At 41.6% G+C, this 19,556-nt stretch overlaps 3 protein-coding genes across 6 annotated transcripts in view; 2 read left to right on the forward strand and 1 right to left on the reverse strand.

Annotated features, from left to right (window-relative positions):
• The window catches only part of LOC113138715 (RAS guanyl-releasing protein 2), a 29,684-nt gene extending 23,388 nt beyond the window's left edge, over nt 1-6,296 (reverse strand). For 2 of the 4 annotated variants that reach the window (XM_026321402.1, XM_026321393.1), the window contains exon 1: nt 4,954-5,093. In XM_026321402.1, the coding sequence (XP_026177187.1) occupies nt 4,954-4,968 (15 nt within the window). In that variant the 5' untranslated portion in view covers nt 4,969-5,093. Of the gene's footprint in view, nt 1-4,953; nt 5,095-5,740 lie in introns of those variants that run through there. The other 2 variants (XM_026321415.2, XM_026321408.1) reach the window with 2 other exon arrangements.
• A 734-nt stretch (nt 6,297-7,030) lies between these two features.
• On the forward strand, nt 7,031-16,177 carry alpk1 (alpha-kinase 1). Its single transcript, XM_026321379.2, has 14 exons — nt 7,031-7,184; nt 7,969-8,211; nt 8,700-8,854; nt 8,938-9,136; nt 9,324-9,383; nt 9,455-9,541; nt 9,626-9,702; nt 9,815-9,910; nt 9,996-10,100; nt 10,252-12,079; nt 12,370-12,517; nt 12,597-12,759; nt 13,059-13,245; nt 14,808-16,177. The coding sequence occupies exons 2-14, from the start codon at nt 8,097-8,099 to the stop codon at nt 15,020-15,022; spliced, it is 3,435 nt and encodes a 1,144-aa protein (XP_026177164.1). The 5' UTR covers nt 7,031-7,184; nt 7,969-8,096; the 3' UTR covers nt 15,023-16,177.
• Nucleotides 16,178-17,268: 1,091 nt separating this feature from the next.
• On the forward strand, nt 17,269-19,189 carry LOC113138745 (ependymin-like). Its single transcript, XM_026321468.2, has 6 exons — nt 17,269-17,420; nt 17,595-17,629; nt 17,722-17,856; nt 18,215-18,401; nt 18,489-18,576; nt 18,694-19,189. Exons 1-6 carry the CDS (start codon nt 17,354-17,356, stop codon nt 18,806-18,808), a joined length of 627 nt encoding a protein of 208 aa, XP_026177253.1. The 5' UTR covers nt 17,269-17,353; the 3' UTR covers nt 18,809-19,189.
• Nucleotides 19,190-19,556: the final 367 nt, after the last annotated feature.

The following is a 19,556-nucleotide window of genomic DNA, read 5'->3' on the forward strand; positions in this document are numbered from 1 at the left end:
ATTGTCATACGCCTCTATGCTTCCTGTCACGGAGGAAGTTTTTCTTCCATCTGTGTGTTCCCCACTGTTACTCCATTTAAAGATGGATTTCATATCATTTTCTGCTAAAAAAAAAAGAAAAAGAAAAAAAAGAGTTCTAATAATGTTTTCCATTTATCACATCTGCCACAGCAGATGATAATGTTTTTTTTTTTCCATAAGTTGTCCAATGTGGCAGCACATGGTGTAAAATGCATTTTCATGTCTGGTAGACAGAGACAATCTTGTAGGTGCATGGTGAATATTATTATTGTTAAAAGCTGGGTAAAATTATTATCATATTAAATTAACCCTTAGTGAGTGCCAGTAGACCTGACTTTGGAGAATTCTGCTATCTTTCTGTCCTTGTGAGACCATGTGGATAGAATTACAAGACTGCAAAAACACATACAAACAACACTTACTCACACCACCCTTATCTCTGGCCAAGCACCCCCTAGTTTGTTTCAGGAAGTTGTAGCAAGGGTGCTGAATGATAGGACAGATATAGTTCTCCAGAGGGGCCTACGGAGCAGCTGGTGGCAGGCTCTATTTACAGACTGCAGGGTACTGAGAGCAGGAAGGGAAACATTTCCTTTTCCCTGGACACGTAGAATGCCACATCAGTGGGGGGGCACCGGCTGCAAACTGAGATTAGCAGCTACAGTTGCTCCTTAGGGAGGGGGTGGAGGAGGTAGAGGGATGCGAGGCGGAATTGGAGAATGGGAGATAAAGAGAGAGAGACTGGGAGGCAGAAAGCGAACATATTCTACCTTACTTCAGCTCAGTCAAACGTGAAAAGAGATTGTTGGCTGAAATGGGAGATCAAATAAGAAGGGGTAGTAATGATGGCAAACATAACAATCAAAAATGCAAGTAGGATCTGTCTCAAGCCAAACAAAAGCAGCACTACCAATACATTATATGCAGAAGAGGCAAGTAGTGCTTCTTCATAGTCCTGAAATAAGAAAAACAAAAGAGGCAAGAGAGGATATGTAGATTTCACAATGGCATGCTGGGATAAAGCAGCTGCCCTAGTGAAATGTTTTATTACATAACAAAATAAGTCACGCATCCTGTTACACATCTGGCACACACTTTTGTCTCACACATCAACTTTCTGTCTTCAAATGAAAAGTGTAATGTGTGATAGTGAAAGGGGCATTGGTTCAGATAGTGCTGTTATAATGTCTGCCTCCTGCCCTCAGAACACAACAGTCTATCATGGTGTCACACTGTTTGCACTACTTTGTCTTGAGGCTTCCTGCTCAAACTTTTGTCCTTTTACCAGATGTGAGAGTTTGCTTCATAACAAATACCGGAAGGGTGTGCTGGTGTATGTGTGTGTGTGAACTGTGGTGCACGTACTGTACTCTATATGTGTCCACACATTTTATAAACCTGTAAACTTGCATAACAGAATTGAGTTTTCTAAGTTTAATGAACGCTCAATCATTTTTGGATCTTTCACCCACATTTTTTCTGTTCTCTGCATTTAATTTTTTTCCATTGACGCAAACATAACTCTAGCTGTATCATGACTGAAAGGCAAGCCCACAGGGCGTATTGTGTAAAAGAGTAAACGTGATCATCTTTTGCAACAGAACATTTGGGTTGGTCTCTTGCAGTAAACTGCCAGCTGATATCTGTCAACCATCTATTCATTTCTGAACATGCCCAGGTCAGGTTTCATTTTTTGTCTTCTGCAGTCAGGAATCTCACTTCCTGTTGTTACACAGCATTTCATCTAGAGTGGGCAAATTCCATCTACTGATTATATACTGCTCAAAGAAATAAGGGAACAATTTTTCATCACAGTATAACACCATTTCAGTTAAAGTACAGGGATATCAAGCTGTTCATTTAGGAAGCACAGAAGTGATTGTGAATCAGTTTCATACTTGAGTGCAAATGAAACCAACAACAGGTGCACTAGAAAGGAAAAAACAAGACAACGCCCAAAAGGGGAATGATTTGGCCTCATATCATCCTCAGATCTCTCTTTATAAGTCCTGACTGATTCTTCTCAAGTTTGTGTTTTGCTGGTGACCTTCTCAGTACCGGTAGCATGAGGCAGAACCTGCAGCCCAATCAGGTTGGACAGGTAGGCCACTTACTCCAAGATGGCACATCTATATATGCAGTGGCCAGAAGGTTTGTTGTGTCTCCCATCACATTCAAACATCAACTTGTATTTTTTAAGTCTGTCTTCATACTGTGTTTGTTTCTGGATGATTAGAACTAAACAATTCAAAATGCAATTGTTAAAAAAAAAAATCAATATAATAAATATAGCCCACAGTGAATATTAGCACATTTTGTTATTGGTGCAAATGATGGCTTCAAGCTAGCAAATCCCAACGCAAACCATAAGCCATTTGAGTTGCCTGGAGCCACCAGAAGCCCAAAATCTATACAGTATGTATCACTGTCTAGCTGCAGGAAACATCCTCCCAAAAACAGCCTCAGGTTAGACTCCTGGACCATTTGATGCTGAAAGCCTTTCATTTTCAAAAATGCTGCTTTGCAGAACAGGGCAAATACTGTTGGACTAGAACTGGAGACTAATGCCTTCATGGCATTTTGTTTATCTGCTTGACTGATAAGAGTGGCTCAGTACAACAGCCTGACTTGCAATTTATGTGTGAATTCTGGTAGTTTCATATAACCGGCTTCCTCATTACCCCTGCAGGCTTTTTAACAGCGTTAGCTTTGGCTTGTTCCTGTTTATGTATTCCCCCTAAACCAGCTCATATGCCTGAACAGACCACAAACCACACAATTTCCTGTCATCACAGCACACCATTCATTATGCAGATTCAGAAAAAGGTTTCAAAGGTTACAGACTGCAAGCAGACTAAGTATACAACAGGTAAAGAGATAAATTCACTTTTTTTGGCTGCAGCTACACAAAATCACAGGCATGCTATTGTGTATCTTTTCAATTCCCTTTTCAAAAGTGAGGCACACCTACCACCTGTAGCACACTGATGCCAGTCAACTGGAACCTTAACTAATCACAATCGTGTAATCACAGTCACTGCTAATTTTCTGCTCTTAATAAATACAGGCTCCTGGTGAGTTTCAGTGCATCCTCCCACCACACTCATCCACTACTGTGTTTCGCACTGACTGATTTCATTCCAGCCACAGCTTGATTTATAGCTCAAATGCTTTCCCTCCCCAGCTATTTTTGCCTCCTCTCCCTCTCTCCTGCCGCATCCCACTTCTGCATTCTGGCTATGCTTTTAAAGGTGAGGAGAGCAGAGTGCATTGCCATGGCATTTCATATGGTTTCTGCTTGAAGAGGTGACAGCAGAACAGGAGGGGCAGAGAAAGAGTAGAGATGACTGAACCACTGGGGAAATGTTTAATTTTACAATTTGGAAATACCTTGAATTTGCTGTCTGCGCTAGACACTACCCTGTTCGTATACAGAGACTTGACATCCACACACAATTAGATGCTCTGTTATCAGAGTGTTAGGATCACTGTCACCCTAGTAAGTTAGTGGGAATCACACTAAATCTGATTCCAGCTCAGCCTTTGCTGTGTGTCTTTAAATTCTCATCTCTGGTGATTAAGGCAATTAAAACACACTCCTGACCAATTGTTTAAGAGCCAACCCACCTTGGTGCAGTTATTTTAATTCCACCGATAAGACATTTTAACGATCCAAACACGTATTCCGCTGTTTAAATGAATGATTATAAACATGCTTTGTGTGAATGCGACCTAGCTGGTACAGTGAAAGAATGATACTGGTAATTAAGAGCGTAGCACAGGGGCCATAGAGAAATCAATGGGATTAGCTAATGAAATGTGAGATAGGGAAGGCAGAGGACAGAGGCATAAAGTGCACTGGACCGTAACACTTCAGTGATCGTGAATATCTAGCACACGCCTCTAAGCTCCTGCTCCTGTCTAATTATTTTCTTTCACCTGATTTTCCTCATGCGGATTAATTTTTGTTACCCTCTTTTTCACTTAGTCGTTCTGTTCTGCCTTGAAGCTTATTACTTCCTCTCCTCCTCCTTGCTTTAGTTTCTTTGGCATTAAGCAACAGCCCTTCACAACAGATCCAATTATGGCTGGTTTTCCTGGTAAGTGCAACACTGCTACAGGTTGAGGTGGAGGAGGCTGCTGGAAGTAATGCTAAATATCAGGGGTGGCCACTCTAGAGGCCTCAAGTAATTGCACTGCGGCAGCAGAGGAGACAAAAGAGGAACAGAGATGCAGAGGCTTTTTTTTTTCTCCTACTTTATTTCAGCACTGCTCTGCAGGTGTTCTGCATCCTTGAATCTTTTCCTTTCTCAAAACACTACATCTTTTTCAAGCCCAACTTCTCTTGTTGAGTTCAAAAGCTCACAGAGGCCATGAGTTGCTGTCAGGCACCTAATAATCAAATAAAATGGGCTCTAGGATAACTGTGTTATTGATATGTTCTTCAGTGGCATGTTTGTCACTGCACATATGATGGCTGATGTTGATGGTTGCCTTATTTGCATTCCCTGAGTCAGACGCTGACCTGGATGAGAAGTACACACAAAGCAACCCTGTCCAACATTCAAAATAGGAACAGTTAATCAGCACCATGCGGCTCCAGCCAAAAAAAGCCACTCTGAAAACACTGAAGTGACTTTTCTGAATCCTGCTCAACTACAGCTACTAAGACTTTCAAATGTCCAGACAGGCAGCCAGCAACAGCTTACAAGTCAAATCCCACTGCTCTGACTCCAAATCATGGGTGGATAAGGCAGGTGGAAGACAGCAGAGAAGCTGCAGCGCAAGCAATCAGCGGCCTTGAAACTCAAAGTTGCTTCTAATTCCTGCGCTTCAAGAGCCAGTGGGAGAAAATCACCACAGTCAGACAGATGCAGCTGTTATAAACAAACAGGTAACAAGGATGGTGGCAATAAAGTAAACAAGTCTGACCTCTCTCTTGTTCATTCAGCAGCCAGTGCTAAGTGACAATAAGCTAGGCCTTCTCCATAGCAGGTTCCCATCCTCCCTCCTCTGAGATGGGTCAAGTCAAAATATTGTGGGTCAACAGACCAGTGTCATTGTCACACCAGTCAAAACAAGAGAGAGACCCTGCCACTCCCTCAGTCTAATTTTAGGAACAGGCATTCCTCCATCCTCCTCTGCTCTGCTCCTCCTTCCTGAAAATGACCAGCACCGGCCCAGTAATTCCATGTGGTGTAGATCCAGCTCACCAAGAGGCAGGTATTTACAGTATATGCCATCACTGCTGCAGCACATCATTACACAAAGAGTATGTGAGTGATCAATAAAGATAATAGATTCTTGCATTGGCAGCACAAAACTGCTGGATCATTAACAATGTTAAACTGGTAGCTGCATCTGGCAGCTGTAGGAGGCGACCCATGTCTAAACTAGCTATGATTACTTTTCTTCAGACAGAGTAAAGAAATGATCAGCCTGAAGTCACTGTGGTTAATGGTGCAAGCCCATGCATGGACCTATGTAGTGTTGCAATACAAAGATGGATGTTTACACTATCAGAGGACTATGAAACGTGAGCATGACATTTTACTGTGCCATGTAGCCCATATATATATAGGTGTGTGTGTGTGTGTGTGTGTGTGTGTGTGTAGAGAGAGAGAGAGAAAGAGAGAGAGAGCCATAATCTGTCAGTAGAACATCTGAGCTCATATAACCTCAAATGTTAATAAGATGGGAGCTATGAGACATGTCTTACCTTTAGAGTTTGAAGGCTCCCATGCTTTAAGCAGACTGGCAACAGTTGTGGAGTGAGCTCTGAGAAGAGAAGCGTTGCATGACCGGCACCGCCGAACTCTCAGTGCTGGTTTGGTCTACTAAGTGGGAACACCAGGTCGTGCGGTAAAAGGCAGCGGTGATGGAAACACACACGAAGTCATGAGCAGAGAAACACTCGCCGCGTTCTCCGGAGTTCCTCCATTCAGATGCGCTCCTCTGACTGGGCTATGCGGGTCTTCCGATAGCTCATTAAATCAGCAGCTGCCTCCTGGTGCAGTGGGACGCGAGTTGTGGATGTGGATGTGGAGTGTGAGAGTAGCGCAAAGCAGCTGAGCTCAGTCATCTGGTCGCAGCTGGACCGCGTGCCAGCCTTCTGCTCATGTTCCAGCTGTGCGGCTCACACTGCAGAGCCACAGTCCCGCCTATTGGTGGGTGTGTGGACGGTATGTCCACATGCTTGTTGGGTACGAGCGGCCACGCACCGTTGCGCACAGCAGCAGTCAGTTTGATGGCTGCTCTGCGACATCAGTGCGTGTCGCGGGGAAAAGGTGATTTCTTGTTTGTGTCAGACAGGTAGACTATCCTTCTTTGCTGCATTCAAATACCACTCATGCACACATGCAACCTTTCGGACCGAGTGCTCCTGCTCGCTTGGAGGATTGGCACTTTGTGCGTCAGTATTTTTTATTTATTTCAGTATTAATCAGAGTCAAGTGATGCTAAAATCCATACTTTAGCTTACATCGTTCACACAGTCTCCTCTACCGACCTGTTGCTATATCACAGGGTTCTTCCCCCTACACATCGTCATATGTTGCATTCAAGTCATACGGGAGCTGAGTGAGTAATAAGCCCAAACGTAAACTATGAATGCACTGACTCCTTATGTATTCGCTTTACCGAAATTGGAGAGGTGCTGTCCTGTTAAAATGACCGCCAGTTTGAGAATCACATAGATCGATAAAGGTTTCCCAAAGGAGTACTGACTTTCCTCAGCGTTTGAGTGAACATCAGCTTGGATCTACAGTGTTTTGCCTTCTTGTCTTACCCAATCCTAGAAATGTTACTAATATAATAATCAATACTAATATAATAATATAATTATAATGTTGCTTTCGAAAATTCCTCTATTCAATAAAAACAACGTGATCGGCTACGTCACTAATCACAGATCACTAATCACTAATGTGTTTGATTAGGAGTTTGACCAATTAGAGAGATCTGAGACCCACGTGTTTTGCTGAACACTCTTCTGTCTTTGTCAGACACTGATAGAGACTTAACGAGTAATATCGGCGCTTCTCATCTTTCGTCACACTGGCAGGGATATATAGACTCCCAGTAGCAGCATTCCCGACGTCATGTGAAGGCAGCATCGCATAGCCCTGCCCTACCAGGAAAGACAACGCGGATCCGAGGACTCGGTAGGTTTTATTCACCGGTGTATGTGAAAAGTGTGGTTCATATGGGCCTACAGAGGTTTCCTTTAACTAGCGGGGAGATTAATATCAGTGTGTCGACATATATAGAACAGTAACTTTATAACGCTGTCGGTCACTGACAGTACAGTAGGCTACCTACCCATACATTATTATAGAGGTACAGGACATGCGACGTTTAGGGACTAAGAGAAACAACCTGGAAACCGGATTTAAACTTGAAGTATTTTCTAACTACAGACTACATATTACACTATATAGGATATTGTATATGCGGTAACTACTGTGCTGAGCAGGAATAACTTAGTGTGAACTACTACATGTACTTTTGAACTGCATAGTATTAATCCAAACTTTACAGGATGGAGAGTGTTGAGCAACAAAGTTGGAACTCTGGGGGAAAAGGCAGGATGAGTTTCTGAATTTAAATATTACCATCCAGGATTTAACACAATACATATACACAATCCAATACATATACACGCACAAATACAAATCGATAGGTGAAAATCAAATGTATGTGTGTTTTAATGGCATAGAAAGATAAAATAAAGTAACACCAAGTGCCGTGTTAACACATTGAAACACAACTATAGCAGAAACTCATTATGTTGGTTTCCTCAGAGGCGTGACTTCTGTAGGCTTCATCAGCTTATAACGTATATGGAATTTAATTGGGGAATCCCCTGTAGTGTATTTTATTTTAACCTGGTATTTATTGATGTTTTACAAGTGATTTGAGATTGCATGTTTTGAAACTTACAAACAGACCTGATTGTGCAATCGCTTCTCGAAAACGCGGGATCCCCCTCCGTCGATCCCTAATGCAAGAGCTGAAGTGAAGAGGTCAAGAAAAGCGGAAGTCACTTCATCCCAGTACAACATCTGTTCAGCCAAATGGACAGCCAGGAGGTGGGGGATTTTCTGGAGGAGTGCGTCAGAGCTGCCTCAGCAGCTTCACTGTCCACCCAGCCAACTGAGGCACAGAGGCTGAGCTACCGCAGCTGCAGAGGTCAGACACTAGGTGGTGCTGTCGGGTCACTTTTTTCATTTGGGCACAGTGAGCAAATCAGATTGGGTAAGAGATCCCTATCAGACTGGGATCAGAAACTTTGGTGGCTATAGAAAGGTTTAACATCAGAAATAGGTTACTCAGCTTTACTTTGATTCTTGTGGTCAAATTATACAATTTGTGTATATTTATTTAAATAATGTGTATTTGTATTCACACTTTGAGGTTCCATAGTACTCAATGCCGGCATGCTGCCCACTTAAAACAACAATAAGATACAAAAAACAAGAACTTCCATCAAAAGCCTATGCAGCTGTCTGGATGGAGTTGCTACACACAGATAGACTTCTAGTGTAGCTATAAGTAAAACTAGCCCCTCCTGCAAAACAAAGGGTTCTGCATTTTACTTTGTCAGTTTTTTTTTCTTTTGCTTTAGATCCATTCATCTCTGTGCTCCCTCATTGTTTTGTTGAACTTATCTCCTGTAGACTCGCTGTGTGCAGAACTGGCATCTCTTCTGCAGGAGGCAACGGAGATGAAATGGCCCTTTGTGCCGGAGAAGTGGCAGTATAAACAGTCAGTCAATGCGGATGACAAGACCAACCTCAGTGATCTCATCAGCAAACATCTGCCTCAGCTACTGGTAATCACAGATCAGTAAGGGGAGTAGTTTCTGAAAACAATGATATACTGCATATTTACAAGATATATTTCTTTTGTTGCCAGGCTCTTCTTAAGTCGTCCATCGTGGCACAGGAGGCAAGTGTGGCACTAGCAGTGGTCTTCTTAGTGGACCGCTTTCTCTACTGGACAGATGAGTCCAGTCGGCTGCTAAAGATCACCAAGCTTCTCCACAGACGGCACCGTGACAAGCCTGTGGCTCCTCAGCTGGTCATACGACAGGCCAGGGTCTACTTCAACACTGGTACGATATGGGGAAGGGAGGAGATTGAGCATATAGGATCTTAAACATCAGCCCAATCATTAATTTGGGAAATTACAGGGAATGGTGCAAACTAATAACATAGAAATTAATGTACTTACTTGCCATAATCATCATTTTCATTATAGAGGTGTTTGTACAGAACTAGTAATTATCATTGTCACTACAGGCAAACTGCAGAAAGCAGAATACATCCTGAGCAGTCTCATTAACAACAGTGGGGCCACTGGTAAGTTCCCTGCTAAATCATTTTAATTGACATTTAATTGTATACTATTGATAAATACAAATTTTTTACAGGTTGTTGGGTGTACCACTCTAATAGTGACGAGGCTCTAGTACAGGCTGTTAGTGTACAAGTGCGTGGAATGATTTTGCAAAAACTAGGTGAGATCATTAATGTGGTACTTTATAAAAGAAGTCTGAGAGTTATTTTGGCACTGTCTTTACTATCTTTGTGCTCTGTTTCAGGCCTGTGGCTTGAAGCTGCAGAGTTAATCTGGGCTTCTCTGGTTGGCTTCTACTCACTTTCTCAGCCTGATAAAAAGGTATCTTACACAAAGCCATAATATTGTTGTTGCAGGTGCCACATTATAAGCTTGTGAACATGCGTGACCCAGTTAGCAGAGCTATAAAACTTTGCTCTGTGTGTTTATTTAGGGCATTGCAACTTCTCTTGGCATACTGGCCAACATTTTGGTATCAATGAATGATGAGGACTTCCGTGCTTTTAGGACTAATCCAGATATTGAATTGGTAAGACCAGCTGATATTAGTTTGCTTTATATATTTTTCATTTTGTATCATTTCTTGTCTCTGTCTTTTTTTTTTTTTGGAACAGTCTCTAATAGGGGCTGGGAGTCATCGTCTTCTTTCTGCAGCTCAGGCTGCAAAAATGGCAGTGGTATACACTCAGTACACTTCACTCTATGTGTTGACCAATGTGGTAAGTTATTCTATTGATTAGTCTCAGGCATGAGTCATTGTTGACTATAGTTAACAAAAATCAATAAAGTCATAGTTTCACAACAGAGATATGTTAATGAGAGGACAGATCCAATGGAAATGTCAGCTGACAGACTCTTATATGTCTCTAGGTAACTCAGGGGACCTGCCTGTTATCATACAGTTTCTCAGTGGAGTGCCCCGACTCTCAAAGACAGTCTTTTCTCCTGAAGGCTAGAGAGGCGTTTACAATTGGCCTGCTCACCAAAGCGGATCACGAGTTGGTCACCAGCAAACAGGAACTCCACACCTTCCTCAAAGCTGCCTATTCCCTCACAGTCACTCACAAATGGCTTGGCACACCTCAGGTGATTGTGGCGCAGGCGACGCAAGCTTGCCAAAAAGCTTTAGCCATTTTCTATGAATACTGCCATGCAGACCCCCAAGACAGGGATAGCCTCTGTGCTAAGATCATGCATCTAGTTGCCCAGGTCAAAAATCTTTTGAGAGCGGAGCCTTTCCTTAATTCCGACAAGGGGTCTTTTATTCCTGACAGCTACAGAAACATCGAAGGCACGTCGTTAAATTTTACTCTGGAACGTTTCTCTAAGGTGATGCAGAGATTCCAGAAGTATCATGCATCTCTGTGCAAGACCACCACCTCAAGCTGTAAGGGGAGTAACGATGAGATAGATGGGGCAAAGCTGTGTATAACTGCACTGGGGACAACCATTGGTACACTCAACACAGAGTGTAGCACTGAGGCCTGCAAAGTGCCACAAGATGCACCCAGAAGAGAAGAGCCACAGCAGAGAAGTTCAAGTTCATCTGTTGTGGATCCACTTCAAAAGCCTGACCTGTGTACCACCCTAGGAAGCACAGATGATCTTGGCTCTTCATGGCAAAACTTCTCTTTGAGTAGTTCAGGATCCCCTCGGCCCAGCAGCAGCGGCTACAGTGGAAGTTTTGCCAGTGAACATAAAGCCAATGCAAGGGATCAGAACTGTCCGACCACTGAGCTTCATGATGAAATGCCAGACAAAAACCTGCAACCCTCCGATAAAAACGAGAAGCAAGACTTGCATTGTTTTAACACTGGTGTCACTTCCTTTACATTCACAAGATCTGCAGTACCTGATACTTCCCTGTCCAATGTGAGCAGTGATTCACAAAAGTTTGAAGTGATACAAGCTGGAATAGACACCCTGGGAACAGACGAGGACTGGATGATTGACATTGCCAATGTGGCACATAATGGGTCGGTAGCTGAAGGAGCACCAAATTCCTTATCCCAGCTAGTTCTCAAAACATCTACCAGCTCTCTCGGTGACAGTTTTAGTTCCCAGTCATCATGGGAAAAAATCTCAGCTGATCTGATCTCCCCCACTAAGAGAAAATCCCAGCCTGCTAATCATTTCAAAGCAGGAACTGACCAAAGCAGTAAGTCGCCAGGGTCTGATGGAAGCTTCTTCCTCTTGGAAACACTTGATTCTGAAACCAATGATTCAGCTCATCTTTTAACGAACAAAAACAACACATCTGGATGGGAATCAAGAGCCTTGTCCAAGCCACAACCTCTGGAGAGCCGTGTTGTGTGCCCAGATATGGACACTGAGATTGATTCTGTAAAACCTGCTACCAAGAACTCCTCTCCCACCCAACAGCCAAACATTGGCCTGTGTGCCTCCACTGAAACTTCCAGTCAGAGTTCATTTGAGATGCTGGAGGAGAATCAAAATGGACACCAACGCAGTGATTACTCACCTACAGAAAAAGTGAATGTCCCTCAGTGGAAGAATAACTTGTGCTACAGCTGCATGAGGCACAGAACTGTAGATAATGTTGTTTCTAAGAGACAGTACTCCTTGTCACATCAGGATTACCAAGCCCTCCTGGCTGGAGTTTGCCATGAATGTCTGCTGAAAAGGTTGCACAGTAATGAGACACTATTCAAACTCAAGGAACACAGAACTGCCTACAGTAAGTTTGAAGTCTGAAATGTGTCTCCTTCATTATCATCTTTTGAGGCTGGTTAATAGCATGGCTCTATGGAGCCAATATTAGTCAGCTGGACAGGACAGCTACTAGATGGACTAACATATAATGTTCAGACATTCGTAGTTCCAGGATGAAATGTGCTTATTTTTGTAATACAGAGACTTTTTCTTTAATGACTTTAGGATTGCATTTTTGAGTTTTAGTTAAATCTCTTGACAACTATTTCCAGAAAATTTGGTACAGCATCCATCCATTCATTCTCTCCACTACAGGTGCCCTTCACTTAAAGTTCTCCAAAGCAACAGGACTGTGGACAGCCAGAGAGACCTGCGTTTACATTGGAGAGCCACTGGGCATGGAAGGCAAGCAGAGAATGGCAATATGGGTACAGTTTTTACACCAGGAGGAGAGGTTAAGCAGGTATGCATCCAGGCATTACAAACACATCCTGATTGTAATGAATTCAAGTCTCATTTTGTCTGTGTGTTAATACCCTTAGTTATGTGGGGAAGGATTACTTGAAGCCAAAGCAGATGCAGTTTCATCTGAGTGACGTGGAGAGACAGATGACAGCCCAGTACTATGTGACTGAATTCAATAAGAGTCTCTATGACAAAGAAGTCATGGCTCAGATCTTCTTCATTCCCTCTGAAGCACTGCTGGTGAGGCCAAGTATCAGATATGGACGAACCATGTGCATACACCAAACATAAAAAAGATAAACAATGTTTACTTCATTTAGATGAAGCATAGATAGAGGAAGTTGCATTAAAATAATACAAAAAAAAATATTGCTTCAACAGTAGCCATGTAGCCCACATATTCAAAATATAGCTTATTCAGTTTGTAGACACTGTAATGGCACAGGTGCACAGAGATTAGAATTTGTTGCAATATGAATAAGTTGCATACAAGTCAGGATGCTATAATCAACTCTATCCTAATTTCTTCTGGTGAACAGCTTTTGAATGGAAATGAGATTGTGGGCTGTGTGACTGTGGAGCCCTACATGCTCGGAGACTTTGTCAAACTGACCAACAACACTGGAAAGACAGACAAGAGTTTCCAGGCTACAGAATACGGCCTTGCCTTTGGACACTTTACCTACCAGTTCTCTGACTGCCAGGAAGTTGTTGTAGACCTGCAAGGTGTGTGTTCACTGATCACTCAAACCACCAAAGGGGATGATTGGGATGACTGTACTATCATATTCAGAGGTGATATTTGGTTTATGGGCTAAAAAATGCAATTTACCCATCACATGCAATTTCTAACTAATACAAAAACTGCAAAAATGACGGGATGATAGAACAGATTGCTTTATCATCAGTCCCACAGTGTCAAAAAATGGATGGGCCTATGGATGTACTGCAAAACATGTTCCATCTTTAACAACCAAATCATGGCAAAATAACTGTTTTTAATCGCAAACGCTTTGCAGCACAGTGCGTCAAACATCATGTCCTGGAGAAAAAAACTTTTTGTTAACAACAGCAAATATTAGTCATTAGAAAATACAGACAGGTTTACAGACAGGAAAGCTGAAGGAAGCATGTGTGGTGATCTGATAACAGGTCTGTACTTGGACCTATTTTATTTCACACCCTGTCACTGAAGTCCTGTGGTGTCTGGATGAGGTCCCGCTCAGTACAGCACAGCCAGTGTATTCAGAGTATCCTGGTCCATAGTACAAGTACTGAAATGAGCCAATCGTCTCATGCAGGGGTGTCAAACTCCAGTCCTTGAGGACCACTGTCCTGCTTGTTTGCCAACTATCCCTATCCCTATTGCAGCTTCTGATTGGATGAATACACCACCTGATCTAGGTAATCAACAGTGGGTAGGGCAGGAAACAGGCAGGCCAGTAGCCCTGCAGGACTGGAGTTTGTGTACACCCCTCTGTCTCTGCCAATATCATAGGGATTGTGATGGCAATTGGCATTAGTTTTATTCGCCATCAACACCCTCCAAAGTGGCACTGCAGTCCCTAAAGGCATCTATATAGTGATGCGGTGGCCCTCATCAAGCTGACAGGCACCGTTAACTTTAACCAGTAAATTTACCTATTTCCAGTGGGACCTGTGCCACATTCATGTTTATTTATTTTGTCAGGTACATGTTTTAAATCCTTGTTGGTTCCAAGTTGTGTCTCCTCCAAAAAGCAAAGGCTGGGACCAGAAAAGTGGCCCCTTAACTTAATGAACACTAGCTGCATTTGACATTCAATAACATTAGTTTTTTTTGTTGAACACAAGTAATACACAACTTCTGAGTTTGTTGTCGTTTCCATTCTCCCAATTTCCAACTTTACCTCCAAAGACTTTATAGAAAGTATGGAAGGGAAAATAAATAACCTGGTTCATGTTAACGTCCACCATTGTCACAGGTGTTTACTTCTCCCTCCACATGTACTGAATGACAATGAAGGGGGCGGGCCACAACACCTGTACTCACCAGACAGTGACATGAATGGGAGATGCTGCCGCTGTTTAGGCTGCAGAAAGGCCTGAACACCACAGGCACTTTCAGCTGTATCCTGTTTTTTTCTTAGGACTGTTTGGTGCTGTTGCTGCTCTAGGTTCCACCAGTATTTCAAAAAATCTGTTCAAGCATTTTCTCATATCTACTGTAATATGTAATGAGATTTAGTCCTGTTAGACAATTTATACCGGCCACCCCGGTTATATTATCATATTCCTTTTTTTCTCAGGGTGGGTGACAGCCAATGGCAAAGGGCTGACCTATCTCACTGACCCCCAGATCCACTCCACCAAGACTCCCAAGGGCCCCTCCAACTTTGCTGTCAGAGGGCTCAGGTACTTCCTGGAAGAGCAACATGGACCGAAGTGCAATAACATTTGCCAGCTGCTCAAACTAGCTCCAGTGGTCATGCAGCCGCATGTTCTTCCTCAAGAGAGTCTGTGAAAGATGATCTCAATATTAGGAAATAGCTGTTTACAAATGTAAAAAAAACTGCAACAAGAAAAAACATGGCTGGGTGTAATGATAAAATATGTACTACAGATTTCTATCAAACTGGAATCACCTGACCCTGTGACAAATAATGCTGAGTGTATAGCGGTTCCTTTATAAACACCTGCCATCACACCAGTGTCAGTAATTACTTGTAGTGTAAACCTGTTGCCAGTGAAATCAGATACAGCTTTCTTTATTCAGACGTAATAGGATTATGACTTAGTAAAAGCGAATACAACAATACAGAGTAATTGTATGTCTATGAATCAGGGGACTTATATTTGCTTAAGGTCCTGGACCTGAGCCACTCAGGTGACTGGTGTTCACCTTTAGCTCAGATAACCTTGTTAAGGTTTTCTTTGTCACTGATAACCAGACAGAAATTCCTCTGATGTACAGTAACTACCGATTGTGATGATATGAAAGCTCTGCTCTTTAGTCCTTGAAGACTTATCACTATGGGGCAAGACTGTGTCACAATCAGAAAACATGCCCACATTACATACAGTAAAACAGCATGTTCACAGGTGGCCTGCAGGCCATTCCTTCAGCTTTTACTGTGTAATTCTGTTACAGTGTTGGAAATTTGGTAGTGTTAACCTTTTCCATAGTGTTGAAATGTGAAATATTGAACCATGGGAATAAATAGCAATGTTGATGTCAATAAACAATGTGATGCTGCTGGTAAAGAAAGTGTTTACACTGGCTCAACAATAAACCACCTGGGACAAGTTTTTCATGTAGGTCATAAAGGAATTCTTGTATGGTCCACGTAGGATTTTTTGTGTTTCTTTTTTGGTGTACATATAGCAAATTCCATTCTAATTTAAAGTGATGCTGTGTTATGTTACAGGTACAGGGTGAGAACTTTAAAAAACAGCATGTAAACCTGTGCTGAATGGAGCCTTAACTACATGAAGTGTTGGTGGTGGTTGAGTGTGAGTGAGAAACAGTTCATGAATTTTAAATGATGTGGTCACTAAATGCAGCTTGTGTCAAATCAATGAAACATGATCGACAGTTGAGTTCACATTTATTTTGGGAAAACTGTAAAACAAGAAACATTAAATGATAAAATAAATACTTTGTTTTTGCAAAAGAAAACTGTTTGTTATGTATAAATCTCTCCACACTGTGACCACATTTCTGTCAAACTGGAATGACAGCCAAATAATGCAGAGTGTAAAAGCTGTTCTTTTGTGAAAACTTGCCATTATTGCACAGTTTGTCATTTCAGCACCACTGTGTTGAAAGTTTTTTGGATGTTCAGCTGGTAATGTCATAACCATCTGTTGTTGTGACTCTTAATTCGATGAATCACAGGACTTACTGTAAGTTATTTGTTATTATAATATTTGCTTAGGTTTTAGTTGAGCCAGTCATGTGGCTGGTGTGCACCTTTAGGGCAGATAACACTTCAAAATTTCCATTCTGATTATGATGATATGAATGTACTGCATATTTTAAAGTAACTTCAACTTGTATTGTGTAAGTCAGGTATAATTTTAGGAACTTGAAAGTGCGACTCAATGTTGTGCAGCGTTACAATGTCAAATATCAAATCATATGGATAAATAACTGTATTTATATGAATATACATTGTGGTGTTGGTAAAGAAACTGTGTATATTGGCATAACAATGTAAACCAATGAGGCGAGGCAGTTCGTGTGCCTATGTCCACCAGTCTTATGACTGCCCTAACACACCTCTGCATCATATGACGATGATGTCATTCATCCTCTCCGTTCGACCAAAATCCACTTCAGGTTTATTAGCCTGCTATCTTCAAACAACACAGCACTCTTTACCCTTGGCCCAGTGTGCATTGGCCTCACAGTCACTCCCTTCTCTAAACATATTTACCTGAAATGTTATAGAGGTTTTTTTCAGATTTTGTGCTCAGCAAAATGTATGATAGCTTGTATTTTAGGTGAATACATTGGAAACTTGGTTTTATAATATTATGTAACAATTATACACACAATACTCCATGAAAAATGTTGACCATCATATAGTTTACATAGACAACAATAGGCAGCATTGGCAGAAGGGGATTCTAGTGTTTAAAGGCTCGTTTGCAAGATGCTTGGCTGAAACCAGAAGCTTGTTCCCTGAAGTGCAGGAGAATCTTGTTTTGTTGAGGCTCAAGGGTTAAAAATAAAACCCGGAAGCAGACTTCACCTTGGCACTACAGTGACAGTATTTATAAAGAAGCGAGACCACTCTCAAGCACCAGAGTGTTTTTGGCTGCCTAAGAACAGGAACCTGAAACCTAAAATATGAGACTTTTAGCAGCATTAACGTGTTTACTGGCAGGTTGCCTGGCTCAGAAGCCTCATCCATGCTGTAAGTAAGGGTCTCATTTTTTCACTATCCAATTTTTTCATAACTCACAAATATTTGTATTAGCAATGTTTTTTATTGCTGACTTACACAGTCATCTGGTGTATTTAATGCTATTTTAATGGTAAATGTGTAAATAAAGAAATGTTATATTTTCACATGTATACTTTTTCACAGCAAGTCCTCCTCTTATGAGTGGAGCCTTCAGTCTGGTGAGTGATTTTTCTTTTAAAGTGTGTTATGTCAAATGAACACAACAAATCAGTACCCGAGGGAGATGTAATCTCACTGTCATTGTTTGCAGACCACACAGGATGAAAAGCTGTTTACATACGCCCTATACCTGTACGATGCATTGGGACAGCGGATGCGGTTCTGGGAGCAGGGCACATACGAGAATAAGAGCTTTGTCCAAGACGTTCTCCTGAACTTCAGAGAGGTGACCAAATAAATAACATGAACAACCATAACTTTCATTTCAGAGCATTTGGAAAATGATTTTACTGAAGTAGAAGACCAAAGCTCTCCAATGGGGAATTGTTCCTTGGTGTTCTTGTTGAGAGTAATTTCTAATATCTGAAAACAATCTTTTCATTCATTTTAATAGAAAGTTCAGCTCAGAAAAACAACAGTTCTACAACAATTGAATGTGTGTATTTTTTACAAATAGTATTTGACAGTATTTAATCCGTATTGAGCATTTTAGTGTTTAAGGTAGGTTTCGATTTAAAACTGAAAACTATCAAATTAATAAAGTAAGCAATATGCTTCCTCAACCTTCCACTTTCATCCCTCAGGGTGCCTTGTATGATATAATTGATTCTAACCGTACATGCACAAAAAAGCCTCTGACGGGAGATTTCCAACCTCTGGCGGTCCCTAAAGATGCAACTCTGCTGGCCCAGGTAGTTCTGGGCAGCTCGTCTGGGCCTGGACAAGGACTCCTGGTCAACACCTGGATGGGAGATCTGCCCAAAAAAGCAGGTGAGAGAGAGCATGTGATGTTACAGCTGTCTCAAATGCCTGTTCATGTGTCACTTCACTATCAAATTTTCATCCATGTCCCTTCAGGAAAGTTCTTGACCACTGTCACTGAATTTGGATGCATTCCTGTGAGTACTCTCTACCAAACTGAACAGTTTGGATGGACGGTGATAAGGTAAGATTCAGATCCACACTGTAGCAAAAACACTCATGACACAAATGAACTGGGAAATGAAATATTACTGGACACCCAGTGAAGTAATCATTCTGTCGTTGTCTTTTTGTTCACTAGCTTCTTCAACAACATCATTGGAATTGCAGACCCCAGTCTGCTTAACCCTCCTGACTTCTGCTCAAATGCAAAAACTGAAGAGGAGCCAGTCGACTTCCTTAGCTTGTTCCATTAAACACACTGAAAGTCTTTTTTAACAAAAATCTCTAACCTGCTTTTACATTTTAAATACAAGTTAAACCATAGTTTAAGTGTATACATCACATTTATTCCTGCTACAAATATGTGAATTTAAAGCATCTTAGACAAACCCACAGAATTCTGCATATTTTCAGATGTGAAATGGGATTGTTTATGGTGCCAGACTCACAATGAAGTGTCACCTGACTCTATAGTTGGTCTCTGTAGCGAGGGAGGCATTATCATTTGTTTTTGCGACTGTCTAATGAATGCTTGTGATACCCGTTGTCTGCTAGATGTGTTGATGGATAGCTGTTTGCCAGAACAACTGTAAAAAATCACAGCACATTTAATAAATAACAACTGTATGACTTCAGCCTCCTTTCATCAATACACAGCACAATAAAACTGCTTTAACTTATTCAACAGCAGACCTGCAATCCATTCCCTTTAACAACATAGCATTAATTAATGTGACTGCTGCAACTACATAACTGAGAAAAATATAACAGGCTCTAACAGAAAAGGGCTCATATTGACACAGATCGATGTTTTGATAAATCACCAAGATTTACTGCAGAAAAGATGCAGCAGGTCATATTTCATATGGATATAAACACAGACCAACACACAATCACACACCCTTTGACAGGATTGCACAAACAAGCCTAAATCTGGTGATGATGCCTTTATATTTTCCTATCAGTTTATTCAACACAACAGGTGTATATATATATAGTACT

This window comes from Mastacembelus armatus, chromosome 18 (genome assembly GCF_900324485.2).
Source record: "Mastacembelus armatus chromosome 18, fMasArm1.2, whole genome shotgun sequence".
NCBI classification, from domain to species: Eukaryota; Metazoa; Chordata; class Actinopteri; order Synbranchiformes; family Mastacembelidae; genus Mastacembelus; species Mastacembelus armatus.

Bases quoted from the DNA above. Each gene is read 5' to 3' on its own strand.
- alpk1 (XM_026321379.2), top strand. From the start codon at position 8,097: ATGGACAGCCAGGAGGTGGGGGATTTTCTGGAGGAGTGCGTCAGAGCT. The intron at 12,080-12,369 runs GTAAGTTTGAAG...TCTCCACTACAG, and splicing joins GGAACACAGAACTGCCTACA to GTGCCCTTCACTTAAAGTTC. The intron at 13,246-14,807 runs GTGTGTGTTCAC...TTTTTTTCTCAG, and splicing joins AGTTGTTGTAGACCTGCAAG to GGTGGGTGACAGCCAATGGC.
- LOC113138745 (XM_026321468.2), top strand. From the start codon at position 17,354: ATGAGACTTTTAGCAGCATTAACGTGTTTACTGGCAGGTTGCCTGGCT. The intron at 17,421-17,594 runs GTAAGTAAGGGT...ACTTTTTCACAG, and splicing joins TCAGAAGCCTCATCCATGCT to CAAGTCCTCCTCTTATGAGT. The intron at 17,630-17,721 runs GTGAGTGATTTT...CATTGTTTGCAG, and splicing joins TGAGTGGAGCCTTCAGTCTG to ACCACACAGGATGAAAAGCT.